Here is a 20,700-nt window from a genome sequence, read left to right on the forward strand (position 1 = left end):
CCCACGCTACCTCCTCTTGCAGGGCCTGTCACTGAGATGTGCTCAGTGCGCCTGCCCCAGTCAGCCCGTTTAGCTGTAGCAGCTCCTAGAGCAGCGGTTCTCAACCTGTGGGTCGCGACCCCTTTGGGGGTCGAACGACCCTTTCACAGGGGTCGCCTAAGACCATCGGAAAACACATATATCATTACATATTGTTTTTGTGCTTAATCACTATGCTTTAATCATGTTCAATGTGTAACAATGAAAATGCATCCTGCATATCAGATATTTACATTGCAATTCATAGCAGTAGCCAAATTACAGTGATGAAGTAGCAACGAAAATAATTTTATGGTTGGGGGTCACCACAACATGAGGAACTGTATGAAAGGGTCGCGGCATTAGGAAGGTTGAGAACCACTGTCCTAGAGGATGTGTCTGCCCTTGCTTCTCTTCCTGTGACTGACAAGGTGGGGCCAGATCACTGTCAACCGCTATGAAGGGTGAAGCATGCGTTATACTCAACAAAATGAGTCATGGATTTCAGCGTTGTGGCTTTCACTTCTAACCTTGCATTTTCATATGAAAAAAACCACACAAAACAACCAGCTATTTTTTTTCTGCATCCAGGGGTAGGTGTGGCTGAGGGTTGTAGAGGGGATGCAGCTACAGAAGTCAAATAAAAGTTGATCGTTGAGGATCGGGAGTGAGGCCCCCTGGGTTTTGTGGTGGGTGGATGGCTTTCTCCTTCAGACTTCTGCCAACTCTGTATCAGCAGTGTCGCTGTGGGACCAACTACAGTGACCAGGCACCTGCTCCATTGCAGTCAAATATCCATGCTTTTCTTCCCTCAGTTTACCCACCAGATGTGACAGCTGGTCAAACTCAGAGCGTTCCTTGGAACAGACTTCATTCGATGATGTTTTTGTTGACGGCCTGCAGGCGCTGCCCTACGTTAACTTGGTCCACCCCTCAGTCCAGAGGAATGGGTCTCAGGAGGCACCTCCCACAAGGCCTCAGGCTGCCCTGACCTGGAGCAGAGATATCAATGGGCCCGCCAGGAACCACTTTTCCTCACCATTGCTGGAAACATCCTTAAACCCCACCCTTCAGGTAGATAAGAACCAACGCTCCTTACCCTTCGGGGTAAAAGAACTAGACATTGTGTCCAACACGCCACCTCCCCGCCCCCCTAAGCCAATTCATCTCTCTGAACGGCGCCAAGAGGAGCAGTTACTGTGGAGTGGGCACACCAGCATCAGAAAGCCAGAATTCACTGCGGCACCAAGAAGGATCTCCCTTTCGGGTTTAGATAACGTGAGAACCTGGAAAGGTAAGTGTTGGATGCAAATACTGAGGTACAGAGAGAAGCCTGACTCCTCTTTTTCTTTTTAAATATTTGTATTGATTTCACAGAGGAAGGGAGAGGGAGAGGAAGAGATAGAAACATCAATGATGAGAGAATCATCGATCAGCTGCCTCCTGCACGCCCCACACTGGGGATACAACCTGCAACCCGGGTATGTGCCCTGACCGGGAATCGAACCATGACCTCCTGGTGCGTGGAACTACGCTCAACCACTGAGCCACACCGGACGGGCACGGTTTTCTTTATATTGGTATTATTTGGTGACATCAGTAGGGATCTGGTCATGGAAAGGGAGTTAGGGGACTGTGTTCACATATTCTTTATCAACAACATCCATAATAATTTCTAGGATTTAAGTACTTTATGTGTTCTAGGTACTGTACTAAGTTCTTCATGTGCACTAACGCATCTAACGTTTCCAGCAGTCCTATGCAATAGATTCTATTATTGGTCTTATTTTACAGATTACAAAGTTGAAACACAGAGAGGTTAAGTAACTTATCCAGTGTCACACAGCTAATAAGTGGTGGGAGTAGAGATTTTAAACTATACAGTATGACTGCAGAGCAGCTTTTACCGCCGGTACTTCTGCAGCCTTGAAGACATAGAAGCATACATACATACATACATACATGTGCATATATAATACATATTCTTAATTCCATCCATCTCCATCACATCTTTCGGAGACGGGAGTTATTCTCTCACTTTAAGACGATGTTGAATCCGGTTTATTTCTCAGAGACAACCTGACCTTTGACATCTCCAAGTTCTCGGGGGACACTTGGCTCTGGTCCGCATGTGCTAAAAGCGCTTGCCTCACTTGCCACCAGCAGTCAGCATTGTTGGCCGTTCTCTCCTTCCTTAGGCCGGAAGGCCCTGCCCCTGACTTTGCTCATTACCCTGCGATTGCACCGTCAGGATGAGCCACTGCTCATCTTCCTGCTCTTTGAATATTGGGATCCTCTGGGTTTTATATTTAACATTTGCAACCTAGAGAATCTCATCTACTCTTATGGTTTTGGTTGACCTCTTTAAGCTGCTAATTCCCAAAAATTGTATCTCATTAGAGTCGAAATTCGTGCAAGGGGCTCGACCCTCGCAGCCCCGGCTTTGTCCAGAAGGTTGTCCGGATGGTCATCTGGACAATTGTTCTGCTGTTCGGTCTAATTAGCATATTAGCTCTTTATTATATAGGATTAGAGTCTAGACCAGCCGTGGGCAAACTACGGCCCGTGGGCCGGATCCGGCCCGTTTGAAATGGATAAAACTAAAAAAAAAAAGACCGTGCCCTTTTATGTAATGATGTTTACTTTGAATTTATATGAGTTCACACAAACACTCCATCCATGCTTTTGTTCCGGCCCTCCGGTCCAGTTTAAGAACCCATTGTGGCCCTCGAGTCAAAAAGTTTGCCCACCCCTGGTCTAGACCAAGAGTGGCAAACATCCGGCCCAAGGGCCGTATAAGGCCTGAGAAATCATTTGGTCTTGCCCTGCCAAGGCATTAGGGGTGAGTTAGTTAAATGTTTGACTAAATATAGCAGGCTCATTTTTAAGTTGATAATTTTGTATGGCCAGGAATGATGCTATAAATATCCAAATGGCTTACACTTACAAACATTTATATATACTTACAAACATTTAACATATATTTCTCTTTTTTTAAAATATATTTTATTGATTTTTTACAGAGAGGAAGGGAGAGAGAGAGAGAGAGAGTTAGAAACATCGATGAGAGAGAATCATCGATCAGCTGCCTCCTGCACATCTCCTACTGGGGATATGCCCGCAACCCAGGTACATGCCCTTGACCGGAATCTAACCTGGGACCTCTCAGTCCGCAGGCCGACGCTCTATCCACTGAGCCAAACCGGTTTCGGCTAAAATATATTTCTATTAAATAATGGTGATGGGTATAAGTTCTTGTTTTGTTCTTAATGTTCTTTCCTAGCACAATAAAAAGTCAGCAACACCATGTTGGTCACTAACTTTATTTTTTTATCTTTTAATTTTTAAAAAAATTTTTACTTATTTTTAAACTTTATTTTATTTTTATGGACATCTCTTTCAGTTTAACTATTATTCTAAATTTTTATGTCACACCCATCTGACAAGTTTCTAATTTGGTCTTAATTCAATTTTCCTCTCTCTCCATGCCTGTACTCGAGTAGCTGACTATGGCTGCACAAAATCACGGTCACCGATTCATGGTCACAGATCTCAAACGAGCCCCCAATGCTGCTGGCCAATGCTGTCACTTCTCTGTTCACCCTACTCTCCTGATAAACACCAGGCACGTCTCACGCCTTCTCTCCTCTCCTCAAACCTCCAGTCTGTCTCCACCATCTCTAAGCTCAGAAAATTGATGTAATAAATACAACCAGCATTTGTTAATGATGTGCCACACCTCTCCCTAACTCACAGAGACAACTAACGCTATCATACACAAACTTCTTCAAAATCTGGCCTGATTTCCATCTGTTCTGACTGCCCAACAAGACTTGCTAGCAAGCCTTGTGTATAGAAACTGTTACGCTTCTCTGCCTCTTGGGAGCTGAGTCCAGGGTCCCACAGTGCATAGGCTCTTGGACCCTAGTTTGTTTATTGATTGATTGATTGATTGATTGATTTTTAAATATTTTTATTGACTTCAGAGAGAAAGATAAAAATATCAGTGAGGGGAGAGCATCATTGATCGGCTGCCTCCTGCACGCCCTCCACTGGGGATCAAGCCTGCAACCTAGGCATGTGCCATGACTGGGAATCAAACCATGACCTCCTGGTTTGTAGGTTGATGCTCAACCACTGAGCCACACCGGCCAGGCCTGGACCCTAGTTTAAAGGGATGTTGTCCTGCATATCTCACCACCCCATCTTGTTTCTTGCAGCTGATGTAGAAGGCCAATCCTTAAGACACCGAGACAAGCGGCTTAGTTTAAATTTGGTGAGTTTGGCCCTTGAGTTCCTTTAAGCCCTTGAAGTCTTATGACACTCAGCGCTCTGACTCTCTGAGGACCATTCCAGTCTCCCCTTAAGGCTTGAACTTGTTTAGAAACTGTTGGGCTTGGTGTTCTGTGAGGATACTGCCAGTTCTAATGACACCCACCTGACTTGGGGTAGCTACTAAAGGCATCACTTTATTTTTTATTTCTTTAAATTTTTGTTTTGTTTCATTTTCTTTAGAAAGGCTAATCATAGCCATTTGTCAATATTTTCAGCTTTAAGGAAACTAGTTTCAAAAACATCAAAATGTCAGTACACTTGAGTCACTGCTATTGAACAGTCTGAGCGGGCAGCATCCATTCACAACCGTCTGTCTTCCAGCATCAGATCTAGGAAAGCCATCACCCACCTCACACAATGAGTCCAGGAGCAGAGCTCGAATAAGCGGCTCGCCTGACTTTCCTAAGGAAGTTCAGAGTTATTCTTGGATCATTTGCAACCGAAACCCTGTGCATAGGCCAGGGTAGGCGAGGCTGCCCACCGGTAGCAGTTTCCCTGACCGTTCTGTGGTTTCCAACCCTGTACCTGTTCTTTTGCAGCCGAGCAGGTTCTCCCCAATGTACCCCACAACATCAGCCAGTGCTGAGGATGGCTACGTGCCCATGGGCCCCCACGTCGCCACTGCTTGCCTCCGAACCCAGTGCAGCCCTGATGACTACATCCCCATGAGCTCAGGAAGCATCGCGAGCCCACTGCCCAAGCTACCTGCAGACCTGGAACCTCCTCCAGTGAATAGAGATCTCAAGCCTCAGAGGAAACGTAAGCCACGTGGCCGGGCCTGCTGTGTAGGAGAGGGGAGCAGCCATGGGGGCGGGGTTTCCTTCCCGACCCTCTCTGGGAAGGAAACACTAGAGGAACCATCCTAGAAGACCAGGAAGTTTCAGGGTGAGAAGAAACGGCTGGAATTGAATGGGAAGGCCCGGGGAAACTTGCTGCCCCAGGTTATCATGATAAAAGGAGTCAGCGGATTTACAGGCCCTGTGACCCTGCAAATACAGCCTCCAAAGCCAAGTTCATTCCAGAGGCTAACGGCCCAGGCGTCTCTTATTTAAAACAGCACCTGAATGTCATCACAGTGCCTTCTTCCTCTAAGGTCGCCGAGAATGGCCTTTGACACTAATTTCTTTTTAAAAAATGTATTTATTGATTTGAGGGAGAGAGGAAGGGAGAGGGAGAAGGAGAGAAACATCAATGGGCTACCTCCTATACGCCCTCTACTGGGGATCGAGTCCGCAATGCAGGCAATGTGCCCTGACCGGGAATCAAACTGGCAACCTTTTGGTGCGTGGGGCGATTGATGCTCAACCAAATGAGCATCACCAGCCAGGGCTGACACTCATTTCTGAATGTCAGACCTGATCGTATGCAACTTATCACTCAGTGCCCTGTGCATGCGTTGTGTCAAGTGGCAGAAGACTTCGGCCACGAGCAGTCTGGCTCCGGTGTGCACAGAGCTCCCTGAAGCTTCTGCATTGCTCCCAGGCAGCCTCTCTGGGCTGCTGAGCAGCATGGCCAGGCAGGGAGACAGGGGAAGGGGGAAAGAGGAAAAGCAGGTCAAAGTCACTTTTCTGACTTCATTCCTGCCCACTGTCACCTGCCTAGTTAGGGCTATGTGATTCCCAGGAAATATTCGGTACCATGACTGATCTCAGACCCTCACATCTGACATCTGGTACATCCCCCCCCCCCCCCCCCCACGTTGCCCTTTGGGAAAACTACTCCTTCAGGCGGCCATGCCCAAAGCTGGTAACTAAATCCCTTATTCATGTCTGGTCCCTTCCAGTCTCACCCATTCAATTTGAGTCAAATCACATTCACAGTGTGGGATGCAAAGATGAGGAAGCAAGGAGGGTTCTTCAGTCTGAGAGGAAAGAAGATATAAAAAACATCTGGAAGAAGAAGAAGAATTATGAAGTCTGTACTAAATAGGAGAACAGACCCTGTCTTACGAGGTTCAGAGGAAATAACCATTCATTCTGGTCAGAAACTATTTAGCAGGGACCTGTAGCTTTGAGGTAGATATTATTCTTTTGTTCGGTTAATTTTCTATAGCAGTGCTGTCCAACAGAACTTTGTGTGGCTAGTGCAACTGAGAAAGTGAATTTAAAATTTTACTTATGTTTTAAAAAATATATTTTTATTGATTTCAGAGAGGAAGCGAGAGGGAGAGATAGAAACATCAGTGATGAGAGAGAATCATGGATCGGCTGCCTCCTGCACGCCCCACACTGGGGATCGAGCCCACAACCCGGGCATGTGCCTGACTGGGAATTGAATCGTGACCTCCTGGTTCATTGCTCAGTGCTCAATCACTGAGCAACACTGGGGGGCTAATTTTTAAGTTGATAATTGTGTATGGCCCACAAATGATGTTATGAATATCCAAATGGCCCTTGGCAAAAAAAAGGCTCCCCACTCCTGACTTAGAACCACACCTGACATAGTATAATGAGTCCTTATTCAGTGTATATTGACTAAATGTATTGCCTCATTGTTACCTCCAGCTGGTCATGTGACCATTTGCTCAATAGTTGTCCTCTCTCTATTCCCAGCGAGGCAGGAAAGAGTAAGACAGTGAAATTCACATTCATCATCGGTGCTGCTTCTTAGTAAATTTGCATTTGATGTGCTAGCTAAGTACAATGTCAGAGTTTATTATAGTCTTTATTTTATTTTATTTTATTATTATTTTTTTTTTGCATAGAAAAGGTGGAAATTTATTGAAGAACAAGTACAGACTCCCACATGGTGAGGGGAAAAGAATTTCATAGCACAGATTCCCATGTGGGGAGGGGGAAGAGTCCCCTATTATAGTCTTTAGATTCTGGCCTTGAACTCCTGAGAACTTACCCTCGTGGATATTGTGTGTGTTATCTTGTAGCACGGCCACCTCCGCTAGATCTGAGAAACCTCTCTACCATCCGGGAACATGCCTCTCTAACCAGGACCCACACTGTGCCTTGGTAAGTCTCTGATTGCTCAAAGGGGCCTCACTCAGTACAGACACTCCCCGTCTTAGTGTTAGGCCTCTCCCATTGATTGTAGTTGGAGCCCACTTGATGTACCTCAAGGAAAAGAAGAGACGTGGTTCCTAATCACAAGCCAGAAGTGATTGTAGGTCACAAAGGAAGGAATATAACAGCATCTCAAGATACTGGAATCAGGAAGGAAACTGCTGTCGGGAACCCGAGGAATCTCTCTCCATCTCTCACGTTTACTTCTCTCTTCACATTTGCTCGTTCCTCTTTCTTTGGAGAACTCTTCTTTGTTGCACAATCCTCATGGCCACAAATAGCTGCACTGTACATCCGGGCCTTATTTGCATGCTATAAGTCCAGTATCAGCAAAGATAAGCTCTTTTCTTTTTAAATATATGTTTATTGGTTTCAGAGAGGAAGAGAGAGGGAAAGAGAGAAACATCCATGATGAGAGAGAATCATGGATCGGTTGCCTCCTGCACGCCCCACATTGGGGATCAAGCCTGCCACCCGGGCATGTGCCCTGACCGGGAATCGAAATGTGACCTCCTGGTTCATAGGTCGACACTCAACCACTGAACCACACTGACCAGACTCCTGGTTATTTTGAATCGAAATAAGAGAGCCCCAAAGGAGTAGTGGGTTTTTTCCTAAATGATCTGATGCCTTGGTCTGTTTCTAGAAAGCTCATGAGCTGTGTCACGAGGAGGGCCTGGAAAAAAAGTAGCCTTTGAGAATTGGGAGTCATTTGCCCCAGAGTAGGACAGAAGCTGCTGGGCAGTCTCTACTGCTTTAAGAATTGCTTTGGCCGGAAGGAAGTTGTATCTGGAAGGGGAGGGCTGAAACCCCACAGGGGCCATGTCAGTTCCTGGCTGGCTTTCAGAGCAGCTGTAAGACATTGCTTTGACCTCATCTATATTTTTGTTCTTAGCAATCGGACCAGCTTTCTCTCTCCAGGAAGAAACGGTATTAATTCTGCAAGATTTTTTGCCAATTCTGTTTCCAGAGAAGAGGAAGAAAGCTACATCCAGATGGTAATCCTATATTTTTCATACTCTTCTTATTCTTCACTCCAATCTATATTCTTATGAGTGTGTTAGAAAGAAAACATACACTTCAGAAAGCCCATACAATCTTCATACAGTCACTTGGTTGTAATAGGTTGCAGTATTTTCTAGGCTGCGAACAAGTCGATTGGAAGGTGGCATTTTTCCCTGCGATATTCAGTTCCTTGTACCATTTTGAGGCCACCGTATTTCAAGAGCGCCCAGGGTTTAGGCATGTGTAATGGGAAGATGGCAATGTCGGTCATTCTTTTCACCAGGGTTGTGATATCCTGTTTGACCCCACTAGGTTGGTAGTTCCCTGGATATCCAGAATCTAAGCTGTGCAAACTCCCGCATTGGATGGTTGCCTCCACCTGACTGCCCCTCAACCTTCCAAAGGATGAATCACTTCGAGTCCCATTGAGCGGGTTGCCCTGGGGTTTTGGATGTGTCTTACTCTCTGGAGACTCCTGTTATAGAGTCTTTCTGTAGACCTGAGTAGATAGAGAACTGACATGTCTTTTTAAAAATATATTTTATTTATTTGAGAGAAAGAGAGAAGGAGAGAGAGATAGAAATATCAATGATGAGAGAGAATCATCGATAGGCTGCCTCCTGCACTCCCTCCACTGGGGATCGAGTCCACAACCCAGGCATGTGCCCTGACCAGGAATTGAACCATGACCTCCTGGTTCATAGGTCGACGCTCAACCACTGAGCCATGCTGGCTGGGGCTAGAGGCCTGACATTTCTATCCTTTGATGAACCATTTACAGTTCTAGTCCCAACCTCTCCCTCCTGCCCTCTCATATCCCTTCTATTCTCTTTAGCTTGGATTCTATTTAAGAGGATGGGTTTTGAAGAGAGGAAGGGGCTTTTAGCACCTCTGACAATTATCAGGCCCTTTACCCGGAACTGTGCCCATTTCACAATTTAAAAAGATTAACCGAAGAACATATGTGTATATGCGCAGCCCATAGACACAATAGTGTGGGGAAGGCCTGGGGTGGGGCGGGGCCTGGGTGGTGGGGGGAAGAGGTGGGAGGAAATAGGGGAACACCTGTAATACTGTCGACAATCAATAAATTTTAAAAATAAAGTAAAATGTAGGAACTCTAGAAATAATTCTCTAGTGAGAATCTCTGAACTATGAAATTTTGAAAAGGGATCTTGGACAATGTTCAAGGCAATGTGACTTTATATACTTTTAAGAATATATATATTTTATTGATCTCAGAGAGGAAGGGAGAGGGAGAGAGAGAGATAGAAACATCAATGATAAGAGAGGATCATTGATCGGCTGCCTCCTGCACGCCCCCTACTGGGGATGGAGCTCGCAACCCACGTATGTGCCCTGACCAGGAGTCAAACTGGGAATCGAACCGTGACCTCCTGGTTCATAGTTCAATGCTTAACCACTGAACTATGCCAGCCAGGCGCTTTATATACTTTTGAGAAGACAGTTCTGCCCTCCTATACATGAGGATAATAGGCAATTCAGAATCTGGAAACAGTAATCTCCAGTGAAGCAGTAATTAAAGGCTTTATTTTGCCTTTCTGTTTGATAAAAATTGTGCTGTAAGTGCACTTAACCGTATGCAGATGGAAAGTGACTCATATACAAATGTGCTGTGATCTTCCCAATGTTTTTCACACTTAGTAATGGCCCTTGGGAAACTTGTAGAAGAAAACACTCTTATAAAGAAAGGATGCTGGACCAGCTGTGCTCTGTCTCCAGAGAACAGAAAAGGGAAGTGAATCTATAACAAAATAGAAGCAAGTGCATAGGCATTCCAGGCACTAGCAGTTCATTTCTGATCTTTGAGTTTGTGAGAAAGACCAGTGAGCCCCTGGTAACCTCTATTCTACTTTCTGTCTTTGTACATTTGCCTATTCTAGGTACCTCATATAAGTGGAATTACACAATATTGTCCTTTAGTGTCTGCCTTCTTTCATTTAACGTATTTTCAAGACCCATCCCTACTGCAGCATGTGTCAGAATTTCAGGTTTTAGGGCTAATAATCCATTATATGCACACACCACTTATTGTCTATCTATTCATCTGTTGGTAGACAATTGGGTTGTTTCTACCGGTTGGCTATTATGAATAACTAGAGGCCCAGTGCATGAAATTCTTGCACGGGTAGGGTCCCTAGGCCTGGCTGACAATCAGGGCCTGTTGGAGCCTTACTTCCCCGGCTGCCAGCTGGGCCTTCCTTTGTTCTGTGCCACCCCCTGGTTGTCAGCACACATCATAGTGAGTAATCGAACTCCCAAGGGGACACTTTGCATATTAGCCTTTTATATATATAGATGCTGCTGTGAACATTGGTGTACAAGCATCTGTTTGGATCTCGGCTTTCAATTCTTTCAGATATATACCTAGAGGTGGAATTGCTGAATCCCATGATAATTTATGCATAATTTTTGAGGAACCACCAAACCGTTTTCCAGTGGCCAAACCATTTTATATTCCCAATAGCTATGCAAAATGGTTGCAATTTCTCTGCATCCTCACCAACACTTGTTATTCCCATTTTTTGTTTGTTGGTTTTGTATAATGGCCATCCTAATGTGTGTGATGTGTCTAATATGGGTTGCTTTGGCTAATGTTGTAATCTTAATAATTAAACCGTCCTACCCTCCAATCCATGAATATAGGTGTCTTTCCATTTATTTATGTGTGCTCAACTTTCTTTCAGCAATATTTTGTAGTTTTCAGTGTATTAGTCTGTCCCATTGGCTAAATGTATTCCTAAATATTTTATTCTTTCTGATACTATTGTAAATTAAGTGCTTTTCTTAATTTCCTTTTTAGATTGCTCATTGTTAGTGTACAGAAATGCATTCAAATTTATGGTGTTGATCTTGTATCCTTGCTGAGTTTATTATTATTTTGAGTGGAATCTTTAGAGTTTTCTAGATATAAGACCATGTTATCAGCAAACAGGTTACTTTGCTTCTTCTTTCCCAGTTTGGATGCCTTTCATTTCTTTTTCTTGCCTAACTGCTTTCCAATACTTCGTTGGATAGAAATTTTCCTGCAGGTGCACGAATGCTCATGGCATCGTTGCTTATTACTGGAAGCAACTCAAATGTCATTGGTAGTGAAACAGTTAAATCATGCAATGGAATCATCTATCCCAAGGAAAATGAATGAAATAGGGCTATTGCATCGACATGGGTGAATGCGAAGTATGCAATATGAAACCAAAATGGAAGCCACCAAAAATACATTCCATATGGTTGTATTGATAGAAGTTCAAAACAGGCAAAACTACCAGTAAATAATATGTGATTTAAGGATAGTACTTAAACACTCATAAAACCATATTTAAAAAGAAAAGGAGTGGGAAACACCAAATTCAAGATAGTGCTTAACCTCTTGGGGGGAGAGAAGGAGGTGTAAATGGGAATAGGCGCTTCATGGCTATTGGTACTATTCCATTTGTGAAGCTGGTGGTAAGTCCGTGGGTGAGTGTTACATCCATGTTATCATTGTATCATATAAAGTATCTTTAAGTGCATTTGGGGTGACTTTACTAGAACTTTAGTAAGTGTGGTTGATCTTTTCGGGATTTAATCTCTAAGGTATCGTGGGCCCATCAGATCCATAAAATAAATTCTTCTTGGGGGAGATTCTGGCTGTTTTCTTTTTTAAACTTTATTTTTTTGTTGATTTCAGAGAGGAAGGGAGAGGGAGAGAGAAAGAAACATCAAGGATGAGAGAGAATCATTGATTGGCTGCCTCCTGCACGCCCCCTACTGGGAATCGAACCATGACCTCCTGGTTCATCGGTTGATGCTCAAACCACGTAGCCACACTGGCTGGGCCTGGCCAACTGTTTTCATGGTGAATAAAGGGATAGCTTCATGTGAAGACTGGATTGGCTATATATTTTTTTTTATTTCAAATGCCTTTTATCACTCTAACATGCAGAATGAGCTGCACAGGGCTCATCAGACTAGTGTGTTATGATCTGATGGCAGCTGCTCAAGTGAGGACACAGCTCACCCTCCTTCCCTTGGGCAGCCCAGCCAGACATTGTTAACCTGAGTCTGTGATGTTGGTTCCTAGGAGGAACACCGAACAGGCAACTCCCTGAGCGGTGGTTCTGTGATGTGGACAAAGAAATTCAGCCTGGATTACTTAGCCCTGGACTTCAATTCAGCATCACCAGCTCCTGTACAGCAGGTAGGAAGGACTTTATGTCTGCGAATTCCCAGATTTCATTTCTGTTTAGATTTTTCTGATAATTCAACCATGCGTGTTCTCTTTCAAAAGTTTTAAGCATACAGACATGTACACTGAAGAATATTAAAACCAACCCTGATTCTGTATCCCAGAAATCCTGCTGTATTTCCTCTAGGTTATGTTCTTTGGATGTATAGGCAGACGTGTGTGTGTGTGTGTGTGTGTGTGTGTGTGTGTGTGTGTGTGTATTGATTTCAGAGAGGAAGGGAGAGGGGGATAGAAACATCAATGATGAGAGAGAATCATTGATTGGCTGCCTCTTGCATGCCCCCTACTGAGGATCGAGCCCACAACCCAGGCATGTGACCCTTCAGTCTGCAGGCTGATGCTCTATCCACTGAGCCAAACCAGCTAGTGCTAGGCAGACCTGGTGTTATTGTACTTCACTTTATTGTGCTCCACAGATGTTGTGTTTTAGGCAAGGCCTTTCACCAGCAAAAAGATTACAACCCGCTTTATGGCGATACTCACTTTCTTGCAGTGTTTTGAAACTGAACCTGCAATATCTTCAAGGTCGGCCTGTATACATACACATGTTTGTAGTATTGGTACTCTTTAAAACTTGGACCATAAAGCTTATGGAAAAAAAATTCTCTGGCAGAGATGAGGGTGAGGTAGAGGGCACTTCAGTCATTGGAAAGGTCTGCTTAGAAAAGGAGTCATGGTCTAGTGTGGCTAGGCTGGGGATTGGTGACAGGAGGTCTCAGTTGGAATTGGAATCCCTCAGTAAAGGGACTCCAAGGCCAGGTTGGACAGTTTCAACTCTTTTGGGTAGTATTCTAGTCTGTAATATGGGGATCAGAAAATATAACACATGCATTGATGCCTGTGGTGAGGATTAAATGAATAAGTACATATAAGCGACACTAGCCATTAACTAGTGTTGCCTATGAACTAGTGTTGCCCGTGTAACTAGTGTGAACCATGGAATGAACGAATGGTAAGCAGTGGACAGCAACTGAATATTTTCAATCAAGGGGTGGTCATAATCTAAACTGTGCTTAACAGTGTATTGTTTGATGAGAAAAGCAACCTGCCAAACAGGATATACAGTATGATTTGTGTGTGTGTGTGTGTGTGTGTGTGTGTGTGTGTGTGTGTGTAGGGGGAAAAAAAGCCTGTAAGACTTTCCTTTCCTTTTGCGGGATGAATTCCCATTTCTCCTCTACCTCTAATTTCATTCCAAAAACCTGAACTGATATTCCAGAAAAGCTGGTCATAAAGGTGAGACCAATAAGTAAAAGAGATGCATTAGTCAGTTTTGGTAGGCTATTCAGTCAAGACAAACATCCCCCAAATCCCAGTGTCTTGCAAAAGAAAAGGCTTTTTCAGTTGTTGCTAATGGGACAATCCACTACTGGTATTCTGGGTCGTCTTCAATCCAGGGCCCAGGCAGAAGGAGCAACTCCAGCTGAGGCAAGCTGATCTCCTGGCAGGGGAAAAGGAGAGACTGCAGAATCACAGGATGCCTCTTTTCCCTAGCAGGGGTGGGGAACCTTTTTTCCTCCAAGGGCCATTTGGATATTTTTAACACCATTCTCGGGCCATACAAAATTATCACCTTGAAAATTATAGCCTGCTATATTTGGTCAAACATTTAATTATGCCTTGGCAGGGCCCGACAAAATGATTTCTTGGGCCTTATATGGCCCACGGGCCAGACATTCCCCACCCCTGCTCTACAGGATCGGCACGTGTCACTTGCACTCACATTATATTAGTCAAAGCAAGTCAAATGGCTAGAGCAGTGGTCGGCAAACTCATTAGTCAACAGAGCCAAATATCAACAGTACAACGATTGAAATTTCTTTTGAGAGCCAAATTTTTTAAACTTAAACTATATAGGTAGGTACATTGTTATTAGCTTAATTAGGGTACTCCTAAGGCTTAGGAAGAGCCACACTCAAGGGGCCAAAGAGCCGCATGTGGCTCGTGAGCCGCAGTTTGCCAACCATGGGGCTAGAGCATAGTTGAAGGGAGCAGAGGTGAAGAGCTATTCATATGCATACACAAGATATAATAATGCTTCTGCAGAGAATGACCCAGAAAGAAGGGGCAGCAAATACAGTGGGGCCTTGACTTACGAGTTTAATTCGTTCCGAGACCGAGCTCGTTAAAGAGCTCGTTAACTCAAATTACTCTATCAACTCAATGCAAAAAATCGGCCAAGAGACAGCTGATATCTCAAAAAACTCGTTAGTCGGGACACTCGTAAGTCAAGGCCCCACTGTACTTAACACTGTAATATTCCGTGGAAGGACTGACCTTTTCCTGAATGTTTAATGGAATGGAATGAAAACCTTTTTGTTCTCCTTCTTCAGAAACTTCTCCTTTCAGAAGAGCAAAGAGTAGACTATGTCCAGGTGGATGAGCAGAAGACGCAAGCTCTCCAGAACACGAAGCAGGAGTGGACGGACGAGAGGCAGTCCAAAGTGTAAGCGCTGTGGGCTTGGACCTGTGTGACACAGGGAAGCGTGGGGCTGGGCTTTGAGTGTTTTCACTACAATCACACCGATGTTCAACACAGGTCAAGATGCAGAGAGAACGTGTAATGTCCGTGGGCTTGGCAAGAACCCTTGGGAGAGAGGATCTGTGTACATTCGACGGGGAGAAGAAGAAAGCAGCGTCCTCCCAGAGGGGGCTGTGATGGAGTCCAGCCCCTACACCCACCACCACCTGCCGCAGAAGTTTCCTCCTCTGGCCACACCGGCCCATGCCCAGAGCCTCAGGGGTGCTAAGAGCTGGCTCCACAGTCACAAGAGGCGCGGAGATGGAGGATTGCACGGCCATGGACTGGGATGGAGAAAACTTCATTCACTCATCAGGGTAGGAACAATAAAAACAAGACTCAGGAGACTGTTTTCCGAGAGTTTCGTGACAAATCTCTCCAATGGAGGATTTGGGGTGCAGATCGAAGCCAGTATTCCTAACTGACAGGAAGATATCATTTGACTCCAATCCCTCTCTCCCATGCTTCCACTGAAATGATACATTTTCCCAGCAGAGAAGCCCCTGGAGGCCATCTTGTCCTAGCTCCCTAGGACAGGGCTGAAGAGATCAAGCCAGCAATAGTGGGAGAATCTGCACTCCTTACTCCATAGACTCCAGCAGATAGATCATTGTTATTCCCCAAAGAAAGACAATTTAAGTGATGAGGCAAGGATTCCTGGGCTCTGTGGTGGCCATATCAGATGACACCAGTGGCTCTGAGGACGTCATGGTTTAAGCAGCTACCTGTGGCCGGGTATTTCGTTGCTGTTGACCTGTTTCCGGCATGTTTTCACGTACACCATCGCCTCTTCCCCCTAAAAGTCCCCGGAAGCTCAGGTTGGCGGAAATTGTTGCTCCCACTTGAAGAAAAGCAAACTGAGGACCAGAGGAGGGTGCACTTTGCCCATGATCACTCATGGAGCCGAGACACAGAGTCGGGTTTAAATAGAGCTGGCCAGGCTGCCCATTGCAGGTTCATTCTACCATCTCACACTGACTCTCTGAAATCAATATATATAGAAGATTTATATATATATATATATATAAATCAATATATGTATATATTGATTTCAGAGAGGAAAGAAGAGGGGGGAGAGAGATACAGAGGCATCAATGATGAGAGAGAATCATTGATAGGCTGCCTCCTGAATGCCCCCCACTGGGGATCGAGCCTGCAACCTGGGCATGTTCCATCCTTGACCAGAATGGAACCTGGGACCCTTCAGTCTTCAGGCCGACGCTCTATCCACTGAGCCAAACCAGCGAGGGCGACTCTGAGGATTTTGATGGAATTGATCAGTTTGGTCAAACTTGAGACAAGTGGGAAGCATGCACAGGACTTGAGATGAGTCATCATCTCCTCTCCCTTTCATAGGCTTTTGAGCAGGTGCTTTTATACTTGAAAGGTATGTGTGTCCAGCCAGGGTTTCAAATGGGGAACTCTAAAATAAGCAGTAATTACCATGAGAAATACCTCCTGACTTTGACCAGTGCAAAATCCGTTCTTGGATTGCACGGTCCCCTTGCCATGTGTTTCCCGGAAGCTGGCTGACTCTGGTGGAAGAATTTTTGCCACCTTGGGAAGGCACAAATTGTCCCTGGCTACCTTATGCTTTTCCGTGATAGAGTTATGATTAGGAAAAAAACACAAACAAAAACAATGAGCTGCACGTTCACGTTTCCTGGCTCGTTTTCCCCTCTGCTCTGTGGGGTACCGAGGTCCAGGGCATTCAGACGAAGGTCACACTTGGGCATGGGGCTTGACTTAATGCCCCTTCCTCATCCTTCCGAGCACCTGTGGCCTGAAGACAGATCGGAACAACTGGGAATGAAGCAGTTTCTGCAACATTTTCACTGACAATGTGTCCTCTGTATGAGGGATAGATCTAATAGGCAGGCAGGGCTATGACAGGGTTACGCAGGGCAGCTGTAGGCTTTGCTGCGTGGTTTTGGGGTTTCAGAATGCCCTGCTGGTAAGTAAATGCCAAAGTCTTGTGTGTGTTTTTAGATTATAAAAGAAGTAATTTTGATGTTAAAAGCAGCAGGATCTGGTAACATCATTTTCTTCCTGGAGCAAGGTGGGGAGAAGTGCCCAGTTCTCTCTCTCTCTCTCTCTTTTTTTAAATTTTGGTATTGATTTTAGAGAGGAAGGGAGAGGGAGAGAGAGATAGGAACGTCAATGATGAAAATCATCCATTTGCTGCTTCCTGCACACTCCACACTTGGGAATCAAGCCTGCAACCTGGGCATGTGCCCTGACTGGGAATGGAACCGTGGTCTCCTGGTTCATAGGTCAGCACTCAACCACTGAGCCACACCACCTGGGCCTGCCGCGTTCGTTAACTGAGTTGAGTCCTTAGCCCAGAAAGAGCAACAACAGGGCTCCTCTCACCCTGTGGCCAGCTCATCACACAGGGAGGCTGAGGCCTGTAAAGAGCTGCCTCCTCCTCTGTGACTTGCAAAGAGGCACAGAGCTTCAGGCAAGAATCCAGGCCTGCTGATTGCCAGGTTCCCATAGACTAGGGGTGGGGAACGTCTGGCCTGCGGGCCATATAAGGCCCGCCAAATCATTTGGTCTGGCCCTGCCAAGGCATTAGGGCTGAGTTAAACATTTAACCAATATAGCAGGCTAATTTTTATATTTTTGATTTCAGAACGGACTTGAGAGGGAGAGAGAGAAATAGAAACATCAGTGATGCGAGAGCATCATTGATCGGCTGCCTCCTGCACGCCCCCCTACTGGGGAATTGAGCCCACAACCTGGGCATGTGCCCTGACCAGGAATCAAACTGTGACCTCTGAGATTTTTTTTTTCCCACAGAAATCATCCCAGATTCCATTCCAAGTCAAGTGCACACGGCACGCCTGTACACGGTGCAGGGTGCTCCTTCTAGAAGACTTGGGAATCAACGGAACGGGATAGTGCAGCAATTAATCCCACACTGTTTCCCGCAGTTCCTTGTTTGTTTGTTTCCTTCCATCTTGTTTTGTTAGGAAATTCCTCCGGATCGGGAGTTGTGAAGTGTCTCAAGCCTACAAGTCCCTAAGAACTTGGGGAGATAAGTTTTTCTTGAGGAGGGACGAGCCCTGAGGCCCAGCACACAGCCCGCTACAAAGGCACGGAGTGAGACTGTGGGAGTCAGTCTGTGGAGCAAGGATCAACCAAATCGACACCTTTAGGTCTGACTTGAGACTGAAGACTCCCCACAGGCCCGCTTTCTCTTCTCAAGGCCCCCTCAGTCCCCATTCATACCATCTTTGTACCCACAATTATACTGATGTTAAAAAAAAAATCATTGTGTTTTTACTATTTCATTTCTGGCATTAATAAAAGTTTTGTAAGGAGGAATCATGACTTAAGTTCCTTATTTGTTTATAGTGATGGCATTCAGTATAAACATAGAACGTGTTTTGAAAGCTGAGTATGTGAAAATAGACTTCATTGCTGTTTTCAATTGCAACAGACTTAACGGACTCACGTGGAATGACCGACATCCATGCTATTTCACTGCAAGCAGTTGAGCAGGTGGCTGTAATGAGTACTGCTTCTGCTCAGCCAAACCATATTTCTTTTTAAAAAAATTTCTTTTTATTGATTTCAGAGAGGAAGGGAGAGAGATAGAAACACCAATGATGAGAATCATTGATCAGCTGCCTCCTGCACGACCCACCCTGGGCATGGAGCCCGCAGCCAGAGCCTGTGCCCTGACTGGGAATTGAACTGAGACCTGGTGCATAGGTTAATGCTCAACCACTGAGCTTGGCTCAGCCAAACCATATGTTGACATCTTTTTTCTTCATCAGACACAAGCTTCGATAATTGGCAATAAAGGGTGGGTGCGGGGTGGAGGGAGTCAAGAGGGGGGAATGGAACATGTGTGATACTTTCAACAATAAAGATAAATTAGGATGCAGAGAAAAAGGAACCCTCCTCCATTGCTGGTGCGAATGCAGACTGGTGCAGCCACTGCAGAAAACAGTATGGCGTTACCTCAAAAAGTTAAAAATGGAGCTGCCATTTGACCCAGTAATTCCACTTCTAGGACTATATCCCAAGAAACCAGAAACACCAATCAGAAAAGATATGTGCACCCCTATGTTCATAGCAGCACAATTTACCATAGCAAAGATTTGGAATCAGCCTAAATGCCCATCAGCAGATGAGTGGATTAGAAAACTGTGGTACATCTACACAATGGAATACTACACTGCTATAAAAGAAGGAATTCTTACCATTTGCAACAGCATGGATGGAACTGGAGAGCATTATGCTAAGTGAAATAAGCCAGTCAGAGAAAGAAAAATGCCACATGATCTCACTCATTCTCTCTCATCATTGATGTTTCTATCTCTCCCTCTCCATTCCTCTCTCAAATCGATAAAAATATATATTAAAAGGTAAGAACAATTGTAAATTTAAGAAAAATAAAATATAAAAACAAAAAAAATGTAACTGGCAAAGTCAAGGGCCTTCCCTGATACCACGTGTAACATGGCCTCCCTCATTAGTGATGTTAAAAGGCAACAGCCCTTGGCCTTCCTTTCCTCAGCAGGAGTCTCTTGTGCCACCACCTTCCTTTTCTCCGAGAAGCTCTGGGTGCTGCTGGCTCAGCGGCATCTCTAGGGCATGAAGCAAGGCAGGGACAACCAGAGTAGTGGGGGCTCAGGCCCAGGAAATCCTGGCTGAGAGGAAGGAAGAGAAGCCTCATGTAATTGCTCACCTTGGTGAAGTATGAGACCAACCACCCAGAATGCTTTTACCCGACACATTTCAGGCCAAGCTCTTGTGCCAAAGAAGAACAGGTTGGCCCGCAAGGCTGACCTGAAAAGCAGGCTGTGAAACCTAATCTAAAAGGTCTTTGAACCTCAGGCCCCTTATACCCTGGTCCTTTTACTCTATTAGACACCCTTAAGTTTACAGCTTCCTGCTTCCTTATTTTGTTTGATCTTCAGTTGCATTATATATATTAATAAAAGCATAATATGCTAATTAGGCCAGACATACTTCCGGACAACCTTCTGGATGAAACCAGGGCTGCTAGGGAAGCCTAGGTCCTGGGTGCTGGAAGGAAGCAAGTACCAGCAGCCGGGGGAAGGAAGGCCTACTCTTGCACAAATTTTATGCATCAGGCCTTTAGTATGTATGTATATACATATATATGTGTATATATATATTTTGATTTCAGAGAAGAAGGGAGAGGGAGAGAGATAGAAACATCAATGATGAGAGAATCGTTGATCGGCTGCCTCTTGCACGCCCTCTACTGGGGACAGAGGCATGTGCCCTGACCAGGAATCAAACCATGACCTCCTGATTCGTAGATTGACGCTCAACCACTGAGCCACACCAGCCAGGCTTCAATTGCATTTATTGTTATTTCCTTCTTTTAATTGTGCCGTTTGTTTTAGAAATCTAGTTTATGTTTTCTGCAACAGAATGTGGCGTTGGTGCAGGCTGGATCAATGGGAGAGAAAGCAAAGCTGAGATGAAGACCCTCACATGCACAGACACTTCGTTCGTGACAGAGGGAAGGCTGAAGAGCCTCGGGGAAATGAAGGCCTTTCCAATGAAGGGGG

General features: G+C 45.0%; 1 protein-coding gene across 3 annotated transcripts in view; it reads left to right on the forward strand.

Moving 5' to 3' along the window:
* GAB3 (GRB2 associated binding protein 3) overlaps window positions 1-16,207 on the forward strand; it is an 80,085-nt gene extending 63,878 nt beyond the window's left edge. For 2 of the 3 annotated variants that reach the window (XM_036305962.1, XM_036305963.1), the window contains exons 4-11: window positions 834-1,312; window positions 4,239-4,294; window positions 4,893-5,112; window positions 7,235-7,316; window positions 8,263-8,365; window positions 12,457-12,573; window positions 14,955-15,067; window positions 15,161-16,207. In XM_036305962.1, coding sequence (XP_036161855.1) covers window positions 834-1,312; window positions 4,239-4,294; window positions 4,893-5,112; window positions 7,235-7,316; window positions 8,263-8,365; window positions 12,457-12,573; window positions 14,955-15,067; window positions 15,161-15,185 — 1,195 coding nt within the window. In that variant the 3' untranslated portion in view covers window positions 15,186-16,207. Of the gene's footprint in view, window positions 1-833; window positions 1,313-4,238; window positions 4,295-4,892; window positions 5,113-7,234; window positions 7,317-8,262; window positions 8,366-12,456; window positions 12,574-14,954; window positions 15,072-15,160 lie in introns of those variants that run through there. The other variant, XM_036305964.1, reaches the window with a different exon arrangement.
* Window positions 16,208-20,700: the final 4,493 nt, after the last annotated feature.

The sequence above is a fragment of the Myotis myotis genome, unplaced genomic scaffold (genome assembly GCF_014108235.1).
Source record: "Myotis myotis isolate mMyoMyo1 unplaced genomic scaffold, mMyoMyo1.p scaffold_m19_p_4, whole genome shotgun sequence".
Classification (NCBI taxonomy): domain Eukaryota; kingdom Metazoa; phylum Chordata; class Mammalia; order Chiroptera; family Vespertilionidae; genus Myotis; species Myotis myotis.